Source organism: Glycine soja, chromosome 14 (assembly GCF_004193775.1).
Source record: "Glycine soja cultivar W05 chromosome 14, ASM419377v2, whole genome shotgun sequence".
NCBI classification, from domain to species: Eukaryota; Viridiplantae; Streptophyta; class Magnoliopsida; order Fabales; family Fabaceae; genus Glycine; species Glycine soja.
In genome coordinates, this window is record NC_041015.1 from 37718283 (window position 1) to 37741246 (window position 22964).

At 35.3% G+C, this 22964-nt stretch overlaps 1 protein-coding gene and 2 long non-coding RNA genes across 4 annotated transcripts; 2 read left to right on the forward strand and 1 right to left on the reverse strand.

Moving 5' to 3' along the window:
• Positions 1–5091: 5091 nt before the first annotated feature.
• Positions 5092–6300, forward strand: LOC114384044. The gene is made up of 3 exons (XM_028343726.1): positions 5092–5387; positions 5476–5811; positions 5967–6300. Exons 1-3 carry the CDS (start codon positions 5092–5094, stop codon positions 6298–6300), a joined length of 966 nt encoding a protein of 321 aa, XP_028199527.1.
• Positions 6301–7516: 1216 nt separating this feature from the next.
• On the reverse strand, positions 7517–8957 carry LOC114383429. The gene is made up of 2 exons (XR_003660505.1): positions 7947–8957; positions 7517–7850 (listed from the first exon to the last, which is right to left on the reverse strand). It is a non-coding gene; the product is annotated as an uncharacterized LOC114383429 (long non-coding RNA).
• Positions 8958–10350: 1393 nt separating this feature from the next.
• LOC114383585 lies at positions 10351–10776 on the forward strand. Of its 2 annotated transcripts, none has more exons than XR_003660548.1 (2): positions 10351–10466; positions 10547–10776. It is a non-coding gene; the product is annotated as an uncharacterized LOC114383585 (long non-coding RNA). The 2 variants fall into 2 exon arrangements; XR_003660547.1 differs by having other exon boundaries at positions 10612–10776.
• The last annotated feature ends 12188 nt before the right edge of the window (positions 10777–22964 follow it).

Consider the following 22964-nt stretch of genomic DNA (forward strand, 5'->3'; position numbering starts at 1 on the left):
AAATTCTCAGCGTTAAGCTACCTCTTAGCAATTCACCAAGCGCTTGGCTTCTGGTAGTAATTCGGATCATTGACTTCCTTTGTAGTAACATTGGACAAATAAATAATGCTCAATAAAAGTAAAACTAATTAACATGTGCTGCATTTCTTTCAAGAGAGAAATCTCACGAATTGCAGTGTTGGGATCTTATTAGTTTATTATCATAAAATATAAACATAAAATATTTTTATATTGACATTCAACATGAACTTATTTTATAAGTTTATTACCATATCATATATATTATAGAATTAGATAATGTGGCAGTAAGATTAATTTCTTTTTGAATGTTTAAAATGCATGTGCTATTTAAAGATATAAAAAAATTAATATTAATGAGTGAAAGTGGATTGTGAAAATGGAATTAGTAAACATATCTATATTTATTTGATGATGATTTGAAATAATAAACATTTTGTCTTTGTTTATTATATATTTCACCCAGGTGGTGTTATTCACAAACTATGGAACAGAAGCAAACGAATTGGCCATGTTGATAGCAAGGTTGTACACCGGGTGCCATGACATAATATGTCTAAGGAAGGCTTACCATGGTAATGCAACTGGGACAATGGGAGCCACAAATCACTCAAACCATCTGGAAATTTAATGTAGTACAGGTATAAGCTAAGCATTTATTAGTTTCATTTTTAAATTTTATATGATTCTTTTTTTCTAATTTCATGTCCATAGGCTTCCAAATTTTCGGAATAAAGAAGGCAGTAAGGCACTCTGTAAATCATTATAATACCTGAATAAAGACAAGGTTCCATATCTCAATGTAGGTAGGATCATTATCATTAACCAATGATGCAACATCATGGTTACCAATGCTCTTGCTAAATTGACAAAGCAAATTGTGACAACAATCTAATAAGAATGATCCAAATTAGAGAAATGAACTTGGATTTTTATTTTGACACTTCCTCAATCCCTAGCTAAGTATCAACAAGATACAAGAAGATGAAGAATCAAATGAAAGTGTAACCCTCCCAGTATTAGAAACTTGAAAATTCTCCAACCAAAGCCTCAATTCAATCACACATCCACACCCCTTGACTAACTTCCCTTTTCCTAATTTATTTCCTCTAATCAAATACACTTAAATGTTTATTGGACAATTTTTATTTTAATTGAGTTTTAATTCCCTACAAGTATGTTCCCGATTCAAGTTCAAACATTGTGACTTAATTTTTGATGAGGTCTGGAATTGTAGTAAATTTCCATTTCAACTTTTTATTTCTATAAATAGCATGAACACTTTAGATGAATAAGTTGGATGCACAAAATTATCATAATAGTAAATGACTGACCCGCATATAGAAAGAGCATTACACATGTTTGAGAGGATGAGTAGAGAGAGAACCACTGGGTGGGTGAGAGTTGGGCATAGAGGTGAGAATGTTGAGAGAAACAGGGCAGGCTTCAGAAAGGAATCCTGATGGGATCATGCCGAGAACAGAGGAAGAGTCCAGCATTATGCCGCTGCAACAAACTGGAGGGATCACAAAGACATTTCATCATTCTACTTTACAAGGTTCGCGGATGACATCACGGAGAGGGAGCTATGGCAGCATTTCAAAAAATGGGGTGATGTAAGAGAAATCTTCATACCCAGTCGAAGAAATTACAATGGAAGGAGGTATGGCTTTGTTCGATTTAAAGGGGTATGAGATATTAGGCATTTGGCAAGGCAGTTAGACAGGATTGTCATCGGTGGAATGAAGCTATATGTGAACATTCCCAAGTACAAACGAGAGAGACGAACACAAGAAGCTACAGGGAGACAATCACAGAGCAAAGGAGAAGGAATACAGACACGAACTCACCGAGTCACACAAGACCATCAGACAAAACAACTATCCTATGTGGATGCTGTGAGAGGAGAAAACATCACTCAACGACAAAGAAAGGACCAAACTAGACACTTCCATAGGTTTGAAAATCCCACTTCCTCAGTTCACCTGGACATACATGCAGAAGACATCAAATGGCTAGAGGACGCGTGGGTCGGGCGATTGAAGAACCCAGCCATGTTTGACAGGGTGGAGGACGATCTGCAGTGGGAGCTGGGAATGGATATAATTCCTAAATACCTAGGGGATGACCTAGTTCTTTTACCTGGATTAAGCGAGGTTGGAGCAGAACGAGTTATGAATGGCGGAACATATGGAAATGCATTTGTCTTCTACTCAATGGAGAGATGGAATCCAAGTATACGCACGGGGAATAAGATGATTTGGGTTCAATGCTGGGGTATCCCACTTCAAGCTTGGGATAAGAAACATATTAGGCAGATTATCGCGATTATGGGAGAAGTGGTGGATGTCAACGACGACGTCGAAGCCAAACGGAGGTTGGATAGAGCAAGAGTGCTCATCAAGACCCCATGGACGCCACTGATCAAGCACACCGTTGACGTTCATATCAGTGGCGAAACCTTCAAGGTGCATGTAGTCGAGGAGTGCAGGGCGGCTTTTTGCGAGAATCACAACAACGGTTGTAGCTACAGAGACTCATCGGAGGAGATCGATTTCGACGAAAGCCTCCAAGGTGATTTACCTTCGGCTATGACAAGCCTAACGATCGTCGACCATGATCATAAACGTGCCACTGCGACGGACCATCACCCCAAATCACCCCACAAACCTTCTATGCCAACCGTTAGCGATGGAAAAAATTGGTCGATTGGATTACACAGCGATCAGCGCGAGTACGATTATCTGCTAGATAAGACCAACGACCCTCGGATATTGACCGGTTGTAAAGGTAAGGCAATGGTAAACTCGAGCTTCAAGGTAAACGCTGCAAATGACCTTTGTACGAGATGCCGCTTAACCAACTAGGAGCCACAGGATCGTGACTTTCACGAGAATAGTAAGAGAGATAAAGGAAAGTCCAGCGGAGTCCAGAAGGAGCCTTTTTTGCCATCACGTGACTTTGCAGGAGATAAAATCCCATCAAGGGCAGTGGACGCTTATCAGGAACATAAAGGTGCTGACGTGGCAATCGAAATAGTGAAAAATAGGGAACAAGAGACTGATATGGTAATGCAAACTGGGCCTAATTTGGGCCTATCACCTTACTCAAGAAATGACCCCTTATCCTATTTGGGCCTCACTCCACTAAAAAATAATGAAGAGGGCAGTAAGTGGCAAGTAAATTCTCATGGGAGTTGGTCCCAAAGGAAACAACGTTTGGGTGCAATACAACCGATTGCTAACTAGGTCCAAGACAGTGAGACACATGCAAGTAGTAGAGGCAAGGTCCATACCAGTGAGATAAACGCCAATAGTAATGACATGGATGTGGAGGTAAACACATATATAGCACATTCTTGAGAGGCAGCCAACATGTGGACAATGATCAAACAACTGGGGGTGACAGTGGGGAACAGAGGAGGGGACTAGCAGAGGAGAGTCATAACAAGAATCAGGTGTATGGAGGACAGAGATAGAATAGAAGCTGAGAGGTTGGGAGCCATGACAAATAATCCATGAATATAGTTTCATACAATGTTAGAGGGCTAGGGAAGGGGGGTAAAGTGGGAAGCAATTAGGAGATTGATTGAGAAGGAGAATGTTGATATGATTTGCATTCAAGAGACTAAGAAAGAAGCCATCGATAAGTCACTGTGTCAGACACTATGGGGGAATGCTGATGTTACCTGGGAGATGCAACCTGCTAACAACTCAGCAGGAGATATTCTATGTATGTGGAGTGAAATAGAATTTAGATTACAGAACAAGGTAATCGGTAATGGTTTCATCTTTCTGGAAGGGGAATGGATCAAAGAGGCACAGCAAGTAAGTATTGTTACCATATATTCACCATGTGACATCCACATCAAGATAATTCTATGGGATACATTGAGGCAGTTGAAAGATTCATCCCAAGAGGGGCTATGGTGTGTTCTAGGTGATTTTAACAGCATCAGGGATCCAGCAGAGAGATTTGGAACCTGTGAAAGGATATCAGGGGACAACAACATTAAAGAATTCAATGATTGGATAGATGATTTGGAGGTCTTGGAGATACCTTGTTTAGGCAGACAATTCACTTGGTTCAGACCAAATGGAGCACCGAGAAGTAGATTGGACAGGTTCTTAGTATCTCCTGAGTGGCTGGACAGATGGCCTGGAAGCTTGCAGCTTACTCTACCAAGGAAGTTTTTAGATCATTGTCCTATTCTGCTTAGAGCTAAGACTGTAGACTGGGGTCCTAAACCTTTTAGGATCCTGGATTCTTGGTTAATAGAAAAATTAGAATTCTTTTTAGCAATCAGGGTGGGGAGCATATGTACTAAAAGAAAAAATTAAGAGGTTAAAGCAAAGGCTAAAGATATGGAATCAGGAACAGTTTGGAAACATCCTCAAAAAGGTCAAAAACCAGGAAGCTGAATTAAATAAACTAGAGGAAGACACAACACAAAGACAACTAACTGATCAAGAAATGATGGAAAGAAAGCAATTACAGGAATCACTATGGGTAGCTGCCCAAGCCCATGAATCCTTGCTAAGACAGAAATCCAGGTCAAGATGGATAAATGAGGGAGATTGCAATACACACTATTTTCACCTAATGATGAATGCTAATCAAAATAGATACTCTATTAAGGGGGTACTCATTGATGACATATGGACTGATGACCCACATAAGGTGAAGGAAGAAGTTAGATCCTTTTTCTCCCAAAGATTTCAAGAACCAGATGATCAGAGACCCAAGATTGATGGTATTAGTTTTAAAACCATCGATCAACATCAGAATAACTTGCTTGTGGCACCTATCCAGGAGGTAGAAGTACAAAATGCAGTTTGGGAGTATGGTAGTGACAAAAGCCCGGGTCCTGATGGCATGAACTTTAAGTTCATTAAGCAGTTTTGGAATACACTAAAGCCTGATATCCTTTGATTCATACATGAATTTCATGTTAATGGTGTCTTCCCTCGAGGGTGCAATGCTTCCTTTATATCATTAATCCCTAAGGTGTCTGAACCACAACATCTGAATGAGTATAGACCCATTTCATTAATAGGGTGCATGTATAAGATAATGGCGAAACTGTTTGCCAAAAGAATAAAGATGGTCATGCCAACTATCATAGAGGAAACACAATTTTCTTTCATTGAAGGTAGACACTTATTGCAAAGTGCACTTATTACCAATGAGGTAATTGAAGAAGCCAGAAGAAGCCACACACCATGCCTTATATTCAAAGTTGATTATGAGAAGGCATACGATTCTGTATCATGGGAATTCTTGATGTACATGTTGAGAAGGATTGGATTTAGCCCCAAGTGGGTTAAATGGATCGAGGGATGCATTAATCTGCCTCAATTTCAGTTTTGGTGAATGGGAGTCCTACGGATGAGTTCCTTCCTCAAAGGGGACTAAGGCATGGGGATCCGCTAGCACCCTTCCTATTCAATGTTGTAGCGGAAGCTTTAACTGGGTTGATGAGGAGAGCAATGATAGAAAATTTGTATACAAAGGTTTCTTAGTGGGGTCCAATAATGTTAGCATCAGCTTATTACAGTATGCAGATGACACTATCTTAGTTGTAGAGGCAAGCATGGATAATGTTAGAACTTTAAAGGCTATCCTAAGGGCTTTTGAGCTAGTGTTAGGCCTAAAAATCAATTTTGCAAAGAGTTGTTTCAGAGCATTTGGGGTATCTGACCAGTGGAAGCAAGACGCGGCTAAGTACCTGAATTGTAGTTTGTTGACTCTTCCTTTTGTGTATCTCGGCATACCTATAGGGGCCAATCCGAGGTGACAACAGATGTGGGATACCATTATCCACAAATGTGAGAGGAAATTGGCAAATTGGAAACAAAGACACATATCATGGGGGGGGGGGGGAGAGTGACATTAATACAGGCCGTGCTAACATCAATTCCATTTTTTTTTTTTTTATCTTTTTTCAGGGTTCCAAAATCAGTGGTGGACAAGTTACTAAGGTTGCAGCGTAGATTCTTGTGGGGAGGTGGACTAGACCATAACAAGATTGCCTGGATTAAATGGGAGTCAGTATGCTTATCAAAAGAAAAGGGAGGTTTGGGCATTAAGGATATTGACACATTTAACCTTGCACTACTTGGTAAGTGGAAGTGGCAACTAATGCAAGAAAAATGGGAGTTATGGACCAGAGTATTGGAATCCAAATATGGTGGATGGAGGAATCTTGACGAACCAGGGAGGGCAGGACACCAATCTGTTTGGTGGAGGGATCTAAACCAAGTTTTTAATCACTCACACTAGGGAGTGATCATTCAAAATAACATGAGATGGAAGGTTGGAGGTGGGGATAAGATCAAGTTTTGGGAAGACAAGTGGATTCACCAAGAGGGCACACTAGCAGAAAGATATCCTAGATTGCATCTGATATCATCACAACAGAATCACACTATCAAACAGATGGGATCTCACAAGGATATGGGGTGGGAGTGGAATTTCTTGTGGAGAAGATCGTTGTTTAATAATGAAATTGATTCAGCTGTCGATTTTCTAAGGGAGGTGGGAGGGAAGGGTATACATCAATAGGGAATTGATGTTTGGGAGTGGTCAGGTGATCCATCAGGCAATTACTCAACACACAATGCTTATAGTCTGATATGGGAGGACATTGCAGGAGGCTAGCAGGAGGAATGGTGTGAGGAATTATGGAAGACAAAGATCCCTAGCAAAATTGCGGTATTTGCATGGAGACTATTTAGGGATAGTTTGCCGACAAAGAATAATCTTCACAAGAGACAAATGCAGATCCAGGATATGTTATGTCCTTTTTGTAGAAGTGTTGAGGAGGAGGCATCTCACTTATTTATCCATTGCATCAAAATTCAACCAATCTGGTGGGAATCGATGTCATGGATGAATATTAAAGGTGTCTTCCCATTCAGTCCTAAACAACATTTTCTCCAGCATATTTCTATCCAGATTGAAGGAATAAGGGCCAAGAGGTGGAGGTACTGGTGGCTGGCGGTAACATGGTCTATTTGGAAGCTTCGAAACAAAATTTTGTTTTCAAATGTAGAATTTGATGCTAACCAACTGTTCAAATATGCTATTTTCTTAATTTGGACTTGGCTTAGACATTTCAAGAAGGATTTCACAACCCACTTCAATCAGTGGTCAAGCAATATCAAACAGGGTTTTTTGTTTTTGTAGAGGGTAGTACAAATAGAACAACAATAGATGTACACCACATAAGTAGCTCTTCATTGACTACTTGTGGACCAGATGTAATGATTTTATATCCATTGTAAATTAGTACCTTTGGTACTCTATTTCATATATAATACAATTAATTTTGCTGATAAAAAAATGTCTCCAGAAGCTGCAACAACTTTCTACAAAGTGCAGTTCTAATTAGGCTTTACATATTATATCCAAGATGAATTACGATAGCACTTTCTTAAGCTCCTCTTTTCATTAATTTATTTAAAACATAGTAAAATGGGACTTGATGCACTTTACCTAAGAATAAAAATGACACAATAACATTATTTTCTCAAATATATAAATGGACTTTACCTAAGAATAGTATAGTGTTGCTAAACCATTAGGTGCCCATAAGCAATAAACACTATATCCTATTAGGAGCCCAAAATTGATCCTTCCAAAACCATACCATGCAGGGTTGTATTTAGAAAACAAAATTTGCAAGTCTTCTTCAGACCATCTCTTGTGCCGAACAAGTGTTTGAGGCAAGGTAGTTGGAGCTAAACCTAAGAAAGCCTTCCTTGGTGGGTTGTAGTACATTGATTTCCACCCTTGGCACTGTATAGATAATCTTGTCATCACATCCTCCACTGGACATTATACAACTAAATTAGTATTAACAATACTCTTACATAACATCATTATGAGAAGTGTGTGAGAGGAGTTTAAAAATCCTGGTGACCCACCTGGATACTCCTTCGCAATCATATGCGCACAAAAAAAAGTGTGTGTGAGAGAGAAAGGGAGAAGCACCTCTTTTCCCCATAGTGTGTTTTCCTCATAGTTGTGGCTTGCAAGAACCTTTTATTGTTGTTCTAGTTCTTGCAGGTTTGCTTCTTTAAACTAATCATCTTCACTATTCTAGTCATTGCTATATTGATCATTGAATTTCATCTCACAAAGAGACTCTCTCTTGTGAAAGCAACCAGTTCCTGCATACAAGGGACCTCTAGAACCATCCAACCCAGGGAACTCGCTCCAGAAACAAGTGACTAGCTATTGTTAATCAATTTAGCTACCAAAATGTGAACTCACTCTTCAAAATCCACTTAGTTTACAAAAACAACACACTAGATTCACAAATTAAAAGTCAAATTCCATTTCAAAATTCTTCAAATTAAAATAAAAAAATGTGAGGAACTCACTCACTTAGTGAACATGAAGGGAATCAAGTGTCCCAAATGCAAGGCCTCAGAGCAAGGTCCGTGTCCGGTGTACAAGTAGAACCTATCTCCCCTCTCATATGCGTCCAGAATCTCCATGAAATTGTTGTGACACAGAGAAACAACATCATCAAATTTTCGTTTAAGTAAATAAGGGAAAGAGTGAATGGAGGAAATGGATGGAGGTACCGGTGGGCTAAAAAAATGCCGCATCGTAGAAAGACGTGGGGAGTGTGAGAGGTGATGCACTAGAGACACGAAATTAAAGCTTCATCCAAACCGGTCGATGAGTTTGTCGTAATCGACTTTGCCTTTGGCGGAAACTTCCCATGGGTTCGCCACTTGTTTTGGTTCCTCTTTTTCTTCTTGCTTCTTCTCATTCTCTGTTGTTACTGTCATTGCTCTTCTTCTTCTTCTCTCTATGGAATGTAAATAGAAACAGAGAGAGATGAAATAAGAGTGGGAAGTGTGATGTCATAGTAGGGTTTCGATCTTAAAACCTTTGTTTATTATCCTTTCAACCCGTTTTTTTTATTACCTGTCTTTTTTAATGACTATTTATGTAAGTTAATTAAATTTGTAGTCTCTGAAATTTTTTTGAATTTAATTTTTAATATGCAAAAAATTTGTTCATTTTCAGTCTCCTGTCTATTTTTATCGTCAAATGCCTCGGATCAGAGGAGGAGCATGACGTCGCTGGAGTTCATGTGGCCTGGAGGGAGAACTTGGTGAAGGAGCAATCAAAGTTCACATTATTATAAAAGATCTAATAACATCAGTTTTTAAATAAAACTAATGTTACTAGAAGAAACTCAACATGGATTTTACCTACACTATGTATTTGTAGGTAGAAACTTTTTAAACTTTATCTACACCAATGAATTGTAGGTGCAAGTTTTATAGGATTTTACCAATACCAAGTAATCGTAGGTAAATGTTTTTTGAAATTTTACCAACACTGAGTATTTGTAAGTAGAAGTTATTTTGAGTTTTACCTACATTAAATAATAGTAGGTACAAATATTTGAATTTTACTTATGACAAACAATTGTATGTATAAGTATTTTTTAACTTTTACCTACAATAATTTATGTCTGTAGGCAAAAGTCCCGGTAGGCATATTTCATTTTCTTGTGGTGTATATATATATATATATATATATATATATATATATATAGAGAGAGAGAGAGAGAGAGAGAGAGAGAGAGAGAGAGAGAGAGAGAGAGAGAGAGAGAGAGAGAGAGAGAGAGAGAGAGCTATTGAATAATTCATGACTTGCATAAATATATTTCTAAAATTTCACAGGTTTGTTTTGATATATAATTGAAGTAATTTCATGCCCAAATAATCATTTAAGTTTGGCAGCTTTAGGGTCCTTCTATCCCTTTTTTTAATATATTAATGCTTCTATAGTTAACACATCCATTCTGATCATTATAGCATAATGAAGAACTATTTTGCTTAGTTTTATTTATTTATTGTATTTTATTTAAGGTTTATGTTTTGCCCTAGTGTTGTTAGCTAAGCTTGAGCTTGGTTGACCAGTTAAGTGAGATTAGCTTGTCGAGAATGAGGCTGCTTTTAGTTAACGTATTTTATTATATGGTTTCTCTTTGTAATGTGAGAAATGGGATCACGGCTTGCCCAAGAGTGATCTTGTTCCTGAAAAGGAAGATGGATAAAGCTTCAAGAAATGGAAACTTGAAAGATATCAAGATTAGCTTTGTTGGCCATTCTATTGGGAATCTCATTATCAGGATAGCCTTAACAGGTATCTAAGCACAAATTTTTTAAGGATAACTACTATTCACAAAAAAGTCAACTAGGGAAAGTAATGTGCTTATTTTTATTTTTTAAATAATTCCAGAGAGCATCATGCAGCCATATCTAAGATATTTTTTATTTTTTATATGTATAGTTCGAACTATATTCAATTCAGGGCTATGGATATAGAAGAAGCTCAAGAGCACACAACACATTCACCAACTTACCTTTACAGATGACCCTGATCTTGAGAATACTTTGATCTACAATCTTTCCAAGGTATTGAATGCATATTATTTTGCTCTTAATTATAAGTTGTCTCATCCCAAAACCCTTATCTAGGTCTCCTTTTTCTGTAGTCATGAAAATAATGGGGGTTTTGGGCTTTGAAAATGGAGGTAACTTATTGGAGAAGTGGTTACAGGAATGTTTTGTTCAAATTCATTTGCAAGCCTATAGTGGGAAAGGGAAAGGTTATGAATCGATGTCAGATGCCCCCATCTACTAAAGATGAAGAGTTAGTTCTAGTAAGTTTTATTGTTATTACTGTTAATTTGTTATTAATAGAAATTGTGTTTTTAATGGTCAACGTCTTGCTTAGTGTTAATTTGGAATGAAAATCTTATTACCATGTCAGTGAGAAAATTGGGATTTTTATTTGAGATTAGGGAAATTGAGTAGATTGGATTTGTATCTAAATGTAACAAATGTTACAAAAAATATAATAGTTTTATTATTGTTAATTAAATTTTGAAATGTGTAGATTCAAACGAATTTTATTTTTACATAACTCAGATGATGAATTACTTTAAGAAATTTTTTCTTTACATTATAAAATATTTATTAGTTCGATAATAAAAACCATTTAATAAAATTTTGAATTCTAAAATTTATTAAATAAATTATGTTAAATTAAAAAATTCTTGAATTTTTGAACATAATATTTTGTACTGTATGGATACTGTTTGGATTTGTTTTATCTTTAATTTTTGTAGGTTTGGGTTAATTAACAAAACAGATAGAATTAATATTAAAAAATATGCAAAAATAACATCGATCCTTCCTATGAGCTGCATTACAACATTGATTTTGATAAAACTGATATTGTTTTGTACCTTATAACATTGATTTTGTCAAAATCGATGTTATTTTTTATATTTTTTTTTGTGTATACTTCTTACAATAGAAAATCGATTTTCGTAAAAATTGATATTGTAAAGTGGATTTCAAGATCGGTTTTCATAACCGATGTTAAAATCGATAATTTTAACATTGATAGTTTCAACATTGGTTGAATCGATGTTGAAAGTCCGAAATAACCGATATTAAAAGTTTTTTTTCTAATAGTATAATTGATTTTTCTCATCAAAATAAATTTAATTATCTCTTCTAATTATTTTCGATCACTTTATCATAAAACACAAAAACCAAAGTGTTACATATATTTATCTATAAGTCAGGCAATAAGTCAGCGTGAATATAAAACAAATGGAACCATACCAAAATTGAAGAGAAAATAATTTAAGATGAAAAATTCAACCAAATCGAAGATTAACTTTTACTTGGAACTCAAGATACAAAATTCCAAACACTCGATTTATCATACAAGGTCTATCCAAAAGCAAAAATGCAATAAAGATGAAACTACAGGAATACAAAAATGACAAAAACACAAAGTGGTACAATACTTAAAGTACTATTAATTTAATTATTTTTTAAATGAATTATGATGATATTTTAATATTTTATGTAGGATAATAATGTTTAGACTATTTTCCTCTTTTTTTAAAATTTAATTATTAATTATTCTATTAAATTTAAAACGTCATATTTACTTGATGTGATAGTTGATTTAGTTCATGAAAAAAAATTATTTGAAAATTGTACTATTAATATACTAATTCGTGCTAAAAGTCAAACAAATTGTAGAAATGTTGGATAAGTTAATTTATTTAATTTTAATTGCATATATTATGCAAAATTCATTTTGGATTAGTTTTTGTTTTAAATATATTAATTAGACATAAATGTATTTATTCTTATTTTCTTTCAAAAGATATTAATTTCAATTTGAATTTGGTTTGCAACCGATCCAAAAGGTTACGAAGCACCAGATGATGGCATGTGTCATCCAGAGCTTGAGAAGTAAAACTGTTTCGCCATTTGGAATACTAACATGTTTTTGGATTAATAAAATTAATATTATAGATAGATATTAATATCACTCTGGTGTGGCCTATATGAGCATCCATCACATGAATGATTCATAACAACAACACCAGATTGGTCGTGAAATATCTTTAATTTACAAGAGTTAATAATATTCAATTATGTCGCATGTGAAGATTGATTGAGATCATTAATCAAGTGGTGGTCCAGGGTTATTGTTTGCATTTAAATTTGTTGCGTCCAGTGGATATCATAATATAAATTTTGAGATGGATAACAAGGTTATTGTTGATAAAATCAATATTCTTTCCATGGAAGAATCTTTATTAAGTTTGATTTGTATCCCGAATAACTCGGTCTCTGAATTGTATCTCGAATTTCCTATTCACAAGTTTTTTTTTTCTTAATTCAACTTAAATTAGTGTTTGAATCTCGTTATTATTAATTTTTATTTTAGATTTTAGAGTATGAATAAACTTTTCTTAATCTAATAATATTAGTTATATATTTATATATAATAGATACATATATAATTTTAAAATTTTAATATATATCGAGTCAAATCGGGCCAATTACTGACCCATAGATTGCACTACTAACCCACTGATCAACTATCTCGACCAGGTCAATGATCAGATTGATTTTTATAACATTATTTTTGAGTAAGAGTCTTTTATAGACTTCAGTGAGGAATTCGTTACGTGTTCTGATAGGCGAAGAATTGCACAATATTACAGACAACACCATGTTCCCTTAAGCGACCTTTAGAGAATATTTTGTGAGTACCTTCTATTTCCTTCTATTTTGTCATTTTCTTAAATTTAAATGGCATTTCAAAATAAAGAGGCAAAATGAAATTGTATAGGATAAAGTACGTGTACTTTCCTTTCTCAGTTATCACGGACTTATTGTCCAATGTTGATCATTCCAAAGGGTGTGTGACTTACTTACTAGATGGATGCGTGGAATAGCTATATAATACTAATTGTCACAATGAGTGGACGCCTTTTGATTTTAGCACGTTGGATGTTGGATAGATAATTAACAGAGCAATCCTTCTTGGATGATACAACGTATTAAGTCCTTTAAAATTTGAACCTATCCACTTGTCAAAAACTCATTAGAACATCAATAATTTATACTTTTTGTTATTCATCAAAATTCAAGGTAGATAAAATGAGTAGTCATCTAGACCTAACAAATTTGTCATTCACAAAATGAGTAAGAATTGAAAATATAATACTTTATTGCCTTTAATTTGGGTTATGCATAAAAATTTTAATAAAAATTTTTCTTAGAAATGCTAATAAATAAAGATCTTCACTTAAAATAATTTTTAAAACTTCTTAAGAAGTTTCTGATAATATATCTTTTATTGATGTGATGAAAAAAACTAAACTAAACAAATTTAATGTTATCAATAAGATTTGAAAATACAATATTTTATTGACCTTAATTTGCCATTCACGGAATTAAAGGAGATAATTAAGGGGCAAAATTTATGATGCAACATTAACTATTGTTGAAAAAGGACTAAATAGTTGTATAAGTTTAACAAACACAAATATTTTTGTTATTACTTTTCTTTTTCTATTATCTGTATTAGTTTACTTTTATTTGCGTTCTAATAATGGCAAGAATTTCGACAATCAAACATCGTGTCTCGTAGGACTGATTGAAAGATATAGGTTTACGTGATGTGCTTATGGCTAGTTTCGAATTATAAAAACCCAATCATTGTTAAGTTTGGCTACGTCCAAGTCATATTGGATTGTACCAAACAATTAAATCCCTAAGGTTTTGATGTTAATAAAGTATAAATTTTATGTATTAACCTTTCATGCTTAAGCTATAGGCTTATCTATCTCTATGAGATACAAATAAAAAAACTTGAACAAGAAGGCCTTGGACAATAGTCAAAGTATCAGCCATTGGACGATACTGTCTCAGCATCCAGTCCTAAGAAGACAAGTACTTTAGCACTTCTCTTGTAGTACAAAAACAATGGAACAAATACTCGATCCTCAAGTACTAAAAACAATTGTTAGAAAATAACATCCATAGGTTCAGTGAACAACTCGTGCCTTAGCGAACAAAAGGAAAAATTTAAATTGTCTTGTCTTCACACTCTTAATTCCTTTTGTCTTATGCTGTTAACATTTATTTCGATTTGTATGTTGAAAGTAAGCTCTGAGCACTAGGCGACACTAGCAGACTATACTTCTCTGAAGATATGTTGCAGAAAGTGTTTGTGGTCCCCACTCTCTCTCTACATAGTATCAGTCTCGTGTCAAGAACCAAAACTATTAGACAATGACTAGTTGAGATCTCTCAATAGATCAAAGCTCTGAAGCCTATATAAAGTTTAAAGATGTTCGTGTTAAGGTTAACGAATCACAAAAGAATAATCCAAGACAAAACGAACAAAATGTTGTACTGTTGTCAATTTACTAGACAAAGGAAACTTGCACGAATTGAATGAATCTTTAGAGAGTTTCATTGTATTTGGGCATGTTGTGTAAACACTCTTTGAGTGATTAGAATACTTTTTCTATCAAACATATATTGTTTTTGAAAGCTAGGAGTGGCTTAGTGACAAAGAATACTTGGGTCTTAATCTCAGGGGGAGATTAAGGGTAGTGCCAGGAGTGGCTTTGAGAGTACTCGTTGTAGCCAGAAGTGGCATAGAGAATGCTTGGTTGTAATCAAAAGAATTTATTAGTTGAACACTTCAAGGTTTGAAGGAGAACTGGGCATAGCCCGAGAGTTGGGGTGAATCAGTATAAAACCTTTGTGTTTTCCTTGCTGCTTCTATACAGCTAGTTTTTTTTTTCTATAAGTTACCTCTACACTATTGTATCAAAGTTTAGTGAAGTGGTTTTCTTAGCAAAACGTGATTTCTAACCCTTTAGACGAAACTCATCGTCCATTGATATCTGTTTGAGAAAAGCTTTTAAAAGTTTTCAAAAGATTAATTTTTTAACCATCACACGATTCAACTCCCCTTTATTGTGTTTCAGGTTGTTTAGTTGGTATTAGAGCTTGGCTTCGAGGTTGAGCTCTTGACAGGGTAGAGGAAAGAAAATTCCTAAAGTGATGGAAGAAGGATATGCTGTGAACAAGCCTCCCATGTTCAAGGGAGCCAACTAGGACCACTAAAAGGAAAGAATGATTGCTTTCTTTGAATCCACTCACATTGATATGTGGGATGGTGTAGAAAAAGACAATCACATTCCTTTAGACACTTAGAAGAATGAGATCCCAAAGGACAAATGGATGGATGATCATAAGTCCAGATTTATTTTCAATTCACGTGCAAGGAGTGTAATATTGCTGGCTCTATCACAAGAAGAATATTCCAAAGTTCATAGCTTCATATGCTCCAAATAGATGTAGGAAACATTAGCCATTACATACGAAGGGTCCTCTGAGTTAAAACCTAACATGTGGAGCCTTCTAACACGTAAGTATGAACTCATCAGTATGAGAGAGAAGATATCAAAACCGTGTTTAGTTGCTTCCAAACCATTTTCAATGAGCTTTGCTCTCTAGGTAGACACTATGATAATTATGATCACATTGATAAAATCTTATGAAGATTATCTAGAATGTGAGACCACAGGTTATAACACTAAAAACCATTAAGAATCTTGATTCTATGACTCTTAAAGAGCTCGTTGGGATTCTTAAAGTCCATGAGCAAGACCTTGCTCAAGATGAAGGAACAAAGAAAGGGAAATTGCTATCCCTTGCAGATCAAAGACCAAAACGCAACTTTGTGTCCAAAGAGACATCATCCAAGGCCTTTGTTGTTAAGTATGCTTCAGAAAAAGAATCTAACGATGATGACTCTAATAAAGAAGATAATGAGCTAAGTCTGATCACCAGAAAGATAAAAAAAATTGGAAAAATAAGAACTCCTCTAGGTTCAATAGATCATCCAAAAGATCCTTGCACAAGAAAGAGAAAAGTCCAATCATCTGCTATAAGTGCACGAAACGAGGGCACTTCAAGTCAGAATGTACTGACCTTGAAAAGCCAATGGATAAGAAGAAGAAATTCTTCAATTCCAAAAAGAAAAGCCTCATGAGCACTTGAGAGGAGCTGAACGATTCCTTATCTGACAAGGACAGTGAGGAAGAAGCCAACCTATGTCTGATGGCTGATGCATCCACTAGTAAGGCAGAACTAGCTCTAGATGTGAGTTCAGATGATGAAAACTCTTAACCTGAGGACACTATCAACTCTAATGATGAAGAGGCAATGTTTGAATCCAAAGAAGACTTAATCAAAGGTTACAATCAACTTCTATCTGCCTCTGCTTGCGTCTCTAAAGCTTATAGAAAATTAAATAAACATTTTCAACACCTTGAAGGAGAGCATGAGGATCTCAAGAAAGCTCATCGAGTTCACTTAGTTGATTTTATCCTGGAAACAACCTCGCTTGGTAGTGTACAAGATGCTTGTGCTTGTGAGGAAGTCAAAGCACTACTAGGCGAAAAGGTATCCAGTGGATGCAAAACTCTTCTTAAGGATTTTCAAGTTAGAATGTCCTGACCTTGAGAATGCAAATGATAGGAAGAAGAAATTCGTGAAGTCCAAAAAGAAAATCCTTGTTAGCACTTAGCAGGACCTAGACGATTCATCATTGAATAAGGACAGGGAGGAAGAATCAAACTTGTGTCTGATGGCTGATGCGTCCACTAGTAAAGATGAATAAGCACTAGACATAAGTTCAGATGATGAGGAACCTCAACCTGATGACACTATCAACTCTGATGGTGAAGAGGTGATATTCGAAACTAGAGAAGATCTAGGGTACAATCAACTTTTGTCTGCCTTTGCTCACATCTCTAAAGCTTATAGAAAACTAAACAAACATTTTCAACATCTTGAAAGAAAGCAAGAGGATCTCAAGAAAACTCATCAAGCTCATTTATTTGATTTTGTCCTGGAAACCACTTCACTTCGTGATGTACAAAACACCTTTGTTTTTTAGGAGGTGAAGGCATTAGTAGAGGAAAAGGTATCTAGTGAACGGAAAATTATTCTTAAGGATTTTCAAGACTTGGAAGAAAGGGTGAAATCCTTAACCATAACTCTTGAAGATTCAGAAGAAGAACACAAGGAGATGCTTAAATAAAAGCTCCTACTTCAAAAAGAACACACTCTTGCTAATAATGAGCTTGATAAGATGAAAAAGAAAAACTCAGATCTTTGGACGAAATGTCAACATTATAAAAAGATTTCTTTTGATTTAAACTACAAGCTTAGTGGACGTGAGGTCTTGAAGGAACTACCTCTTGAGATTGAAAAAGTCTATAAGGAGATAGAAACCTTGAGAGATAATCTAGGTAAATTTTTTGATGGTCATGAAACCCCAAAGACAAATCTGGCCATGGTTGTAACATCTTGAAATTTTGATAACTGGAAATGGTTTTTTTAATGTATTTGTTGTGTTATTTGATTATTTGATCAATTAGGATTAGTTGAAGTGTTGTGTGAATTATCCATGTGCAACTGCTTGGTGTGAACGTTAGGTTATGTGGAGTTTGATTGATTTGTGATGGAAATGTGTGGTTTCAAGTTTGACCCAAAACCTGTTTCAGTAAAACCATGTTCTTGAATGTGTTAATTGTTGGATCGCCTTCAAACTTGGGCTATAGGTTCACACCACACGTCTGCATGTTTTGACCGTTGGGATTTGCAAAATAAAATTTTTGGACAGTTCGTTTAGCGTGACCAGCATGCTAAGCGTAATTCCACCTAAAGGAAATAATTCGTTTGGCAAGACCAGCGCACTTAGCGCAATTTTGGGCAGTAGAGAAATTGCGCTCAGCTTGAAATGTCACGCTTAGTGTCAAAAGTTGAATTTTGCTTAGCGACCCGAGCTCGCTAAGCGAGATATACAGATTATAAATATGTTCTTCAGCATAAAAATCACTATTGGCACCCCTCTCTCTCTCTTTAAACCCTCACCCAAACCCTAGAACCTCTTTCTCCAGCACCCACGACCACCAGTGACTGCCATGAGTTGTCGTCGCTTTTTGCTGGACCACCACATGGAGAAGAACTCTTTAATCAGAGTAGAATCTCTAGAACTCAACTGGAGGATTCAGTAAAGAATGGAACCTTCAATCCTTCATTCATGGTTTCTTCGAGGTAACTTTGATTTCTATGCCTTCTCTTAGTTAGTTTGAGCCTATCTTTGTATCTCTTATCAATTGGGTACCGTAATTGGGTATTTTTATGTTTCCTTTGAAAAACCCTTAAAAATGAGATGTTGTAAAAATTTTATTTAAATAGAAATAGATTTCATTTTTGTGACCTTTGTTTAACCCCGATCACATTAGTGTGATTGAAATTTCAAAATGACTTCTCTTTGATGTAGAACCCAAAAAACACCATTTTAGCCCCTTTTAAAACTAAATGGGTATTTGACCCTAAATGTTAATATTAACCTTGTCTTCGAAATCTATATTGAATTGTCTTCGATTTGGTATATAGAGCTATGCATTTGGACCAAAGGAAGTGAACCTAAGAGATCTCATAACAACGTTGCGAGGAACTAACGGAGAGATATGGATAGGTGAGGGGAATTTATTGTTTGTTTACAACTTTTGATACCATAGTTGGGGTCAGGGAACCCAGTTATGGGGATGTATGTTTGTCCCTGTGCATGCTGGCTTTCAAGAAAAATTGTGTTTCTAACTAATGGGATGTCATATATTTGTTATTGATGAATAAAACTATGAATGATGTTGTTGATGTATTGGTTGTAATTCTTGGGAAAAATCCTAATTAAAGAGGAAACTCTGGCTAAAATTTTATATTTGTTCTCTTATTTACTTCTTTTACTAAATGTTGAATGGGCGTAAGGGCTGCTTGCATACTATAGTTTTTTTTTTAATTTAGAATTTTCCTTAAAATACCAGTCTCGTGGAATTATGATTTATTAGGATATGTGATGTATGTTGTCTGAAGACCTAGGGAATGTGAATCCCAGGCATGTGTTATATGTATATATATGGAAAGTGATTGCTTGTGATGTTTATGATATTGAAATGAGATGATGTCGATGTTGTTGATGATGTTGAAGATGCGATGATGTTGATGCTGATGCTAATACTGAAATGAGATGATGTTGATGTTGATATTAAGATGAGATGATTTTGATATTGATGATGATATTGAGATGAGATGATATTGATGTTGATGATGATATTTGAGATGAGATGACATTGATCTTGATGATGACATTGAGATGAGATGATGTTGATGTTGATGTTGATGATGTCATTATGAAGGATGCATGTTGTGTATGTACATGGGGGGTGTAGTGACCTATTGGATATTCCTAGAGAGGGAAGGGGATTGGTTTAAAAATTTCAAGCATCCTTGGAGAGGAAAGGGGATTGCTTAGAATTTTTAGCTATCCACGGTCAGTGCATTGATGGTGTCTATGTTTCATACTTCATAATTACATGCAAATAGTATGAACTTTGTTAGTAAGTACCTGTAGTTTTTCATGAGGAAAAATACTGGTACTTGGGGATATGTCACTCAGTTTGGAACTTCCTTGAGACTCAGGCTGATCACCATGGGGGGGGGGGGGGAGTGGCTTATGCACGACAAGGTGACCTCGACACTTGCTGCCTAGTTTTTCCTAAGTCAATGTCATGTGGACATACTTAGGCTATTTCCTGATGAATGGTTGATGTGCCATTATTTTCTCTTATTTCTTAACCCTTTTTGCACCATTTTAAGTACTGATTAGTCTTAATTGTCAAATTAATTAGGCAATTTTATTATTTGGGCCCATTCAGATAATTTGATGTTTTTAATCTAATTTCAGGAATTAATGAAGCATTGGGCTTGAATCCAGAATTGGGCTTGGACTTGAAGAGGGCAGACTATTTTATTCTACAAAATTAGATCTTATCTTATCTTTATCTTATCTAGATTTGAATTTAATTTATTTATGGGCTTGGATTTAAAACAGATTTGTAAGCTTTGGGGCTGGAAAACTATATAACGGCACCAAGGTTCTAGTTTAGGCCCCCTTTCTCTCTCTTCTCTTCTCTCTCCCCTATTTTCATTTTCTAGTTTTAGGCTTTTTCTTTGAGACATTTTTTCGTTTTGCAATTCCAGTAGTAATAAAATTTCGTTCTTCGATTTATAAGTTCGTTATCTATTGATTAATGGAAGGCTAAGTCTCCAGCGTTGCTTTCTCTTGAGGATCAAGCGTAGTTCTCTTTGAGGTTCTATTATTACTGTTAAATTTTGTTCAGTTTTTCCTATTCACTAATTACTCTAAATTTGTTGCTATTAATTCATGCATGCTTAGTGCTTGATTAATTGTCTCTACGCTTAATTTACGTTCATGCTTAATGATTGTTTATGAGTAATTGGTGTATGTGTTGCTTAATCACATAATGAATGCCTTATGTTAAATTTCGCTTTGTAATTTAATTTAGGGTTGGATTAAGTGGTTAAACTGATAAAGGATAAATTCTCGCAACCTAGGATAAGAGACTTGCATGTGAATCAAGGGGAAGCAACGTATTTTAATTCTGATATTTTTCTAATTCAATTTTACTTGCTATTTAATTTACAAAAGCAAACAACCCCCCCCCCCCCCCCCCAATTTGTTACTATTTCCTACTATATGTTATGAACATTTGGTTTATCATTGCTCGTTGGAAAACGACCTAGGATCACTTCCTAGTTACTACATTTTAATATTTATTTGATTCAGGTACGGCCTCGATCAATGGTACCACATCGCATTTAAGAGTTGAGTCAGGTGCATGCATCATTCTGAGCATAATTGATTTGAATTGTGGAAAAAGTTGGTGACTAGTTTGTTAAGTGTATGTTGAACCGATGGATTATTGAGAATGATTATGGTTATTTTTATTGTTTTCTTGCTACTCATTGTCATCTAGTGTTTGTTGATCTTTTATAATAAACTCAACCTTGTAATTTTGTACCGTGTAATTGATACCTATGATGATCGTGAACCTTTGTTCATGGGAGCAGATGATCAGCAGTAGGTTATGTTGAAGGGAGATTCTTTTGTTGCAGCCACCAAGCCGACATGATAAGGTTGGATTTTATTTTGAAAGAGAGTTGTGTTTTGTTATCAACTTCTCCTTAGTTGGTTCCTTGATTCTTTTGATTGGGCATGTAATTCCCAGGTGTAGATACATGTAAACAAAAAATGAATTATGTTCTAACATGTGAATGATGTATAATGATTTAATATACATACATACATACATATATATATATATATATATATATATATATATATATATATATATATGTATGTATGTATTTTTTTACATATTTATGCATTGTTTGGTAAGTGTATATCGTGAAAAATTTACCCTTGTTTTCATAATCAAATTAATGGAGTTTTCATTCAAAATTAAAATGTCATGTTTTAGAGTAGTGATATCGTAGCGATGAGGTGAGACATTACAATGGTTACAAAGGAAAAAATATTGTACATGGTGAAGAAGTCACTATTTGCTATTTTATGGAAAAGTGGGTCATGAGACTCATAAGTCCAAGGACCTCCTTGAAAAGGGAAACCCATCAAAGGGTCCTTCTAGTGCTTATCTGCACCCATAAGCTAACAAAGAAAAATGACCCAAAAAGATTTGGGTACCTAAGAGCAAAATAATTCTTGTTGCAGACCTCCTTGATAGCAGGAAAGAAACACCAGTCATGGTACCTAAACAGTGGTTGATCACGACACATGACACACAAAAAGTCTATGTTCCAATCCCTAAGCCCTATGTCTGGTGGGGTGGTTACATTAAGAGGGAATTAGAAAGATCTGATAACTGGTGTAGGTAAGGTCTGTATTCCTCCCTATCCTCCTATAGATAATGTTTTACTTGATAAAGGTTTAAAGCATAATTTGTTCAGAATAAGTCAATTATGTGAAAATGGATACAATGTCACCTTTAACAAGGATATGTGTATAGTCTAGAACAAGGACAACTCTTCACTTTTCTCTGCTAAGAGACAAGGAAATCCAATAAAGATTAAACTTGGTGATCTGTCCAATCAAAAGATGTCATGCCTACTTTCAGTCAAAGAGCATCACTAGGTATTGCATAAGAAGCTTGGTCATGCTAGCTTAAGGTTAATCTCAAAGCTTCAATAGCATAGCCTCGTAAGAGGACATCCAAAGTTGTCATATTGAGATGATTCTCTTTGTGAAGTTTGTAAGAAAGGGAAACAAGTAAAAAGTTCTTTTAAAGAAAATAAATGTTATTTCCACTTCGAGGCCATTAGAGCTTCTACACCTTGACTTGCTTGAACCAACCAGGATTGCATCCCTTTTTGGATGCAAATATGGTCTGGTCATAATGGAATATTACACTAGATGGACTTGGGTTAGGTTCCTAACCCACAAGAATAAGTCCTTTGATACCTTTTATAAATTTTGTAAAAAGATTCAAAATAAAAAAGGCATTTGTATCTCTTTAATCATAAGTGATCACGGGGAAGAGTTTGAAAATGATATTTTTGAATGAAAAGAATGGTATTCACCATAATTTTTCCACTGAAAGAATACCAAACTAGAATGGA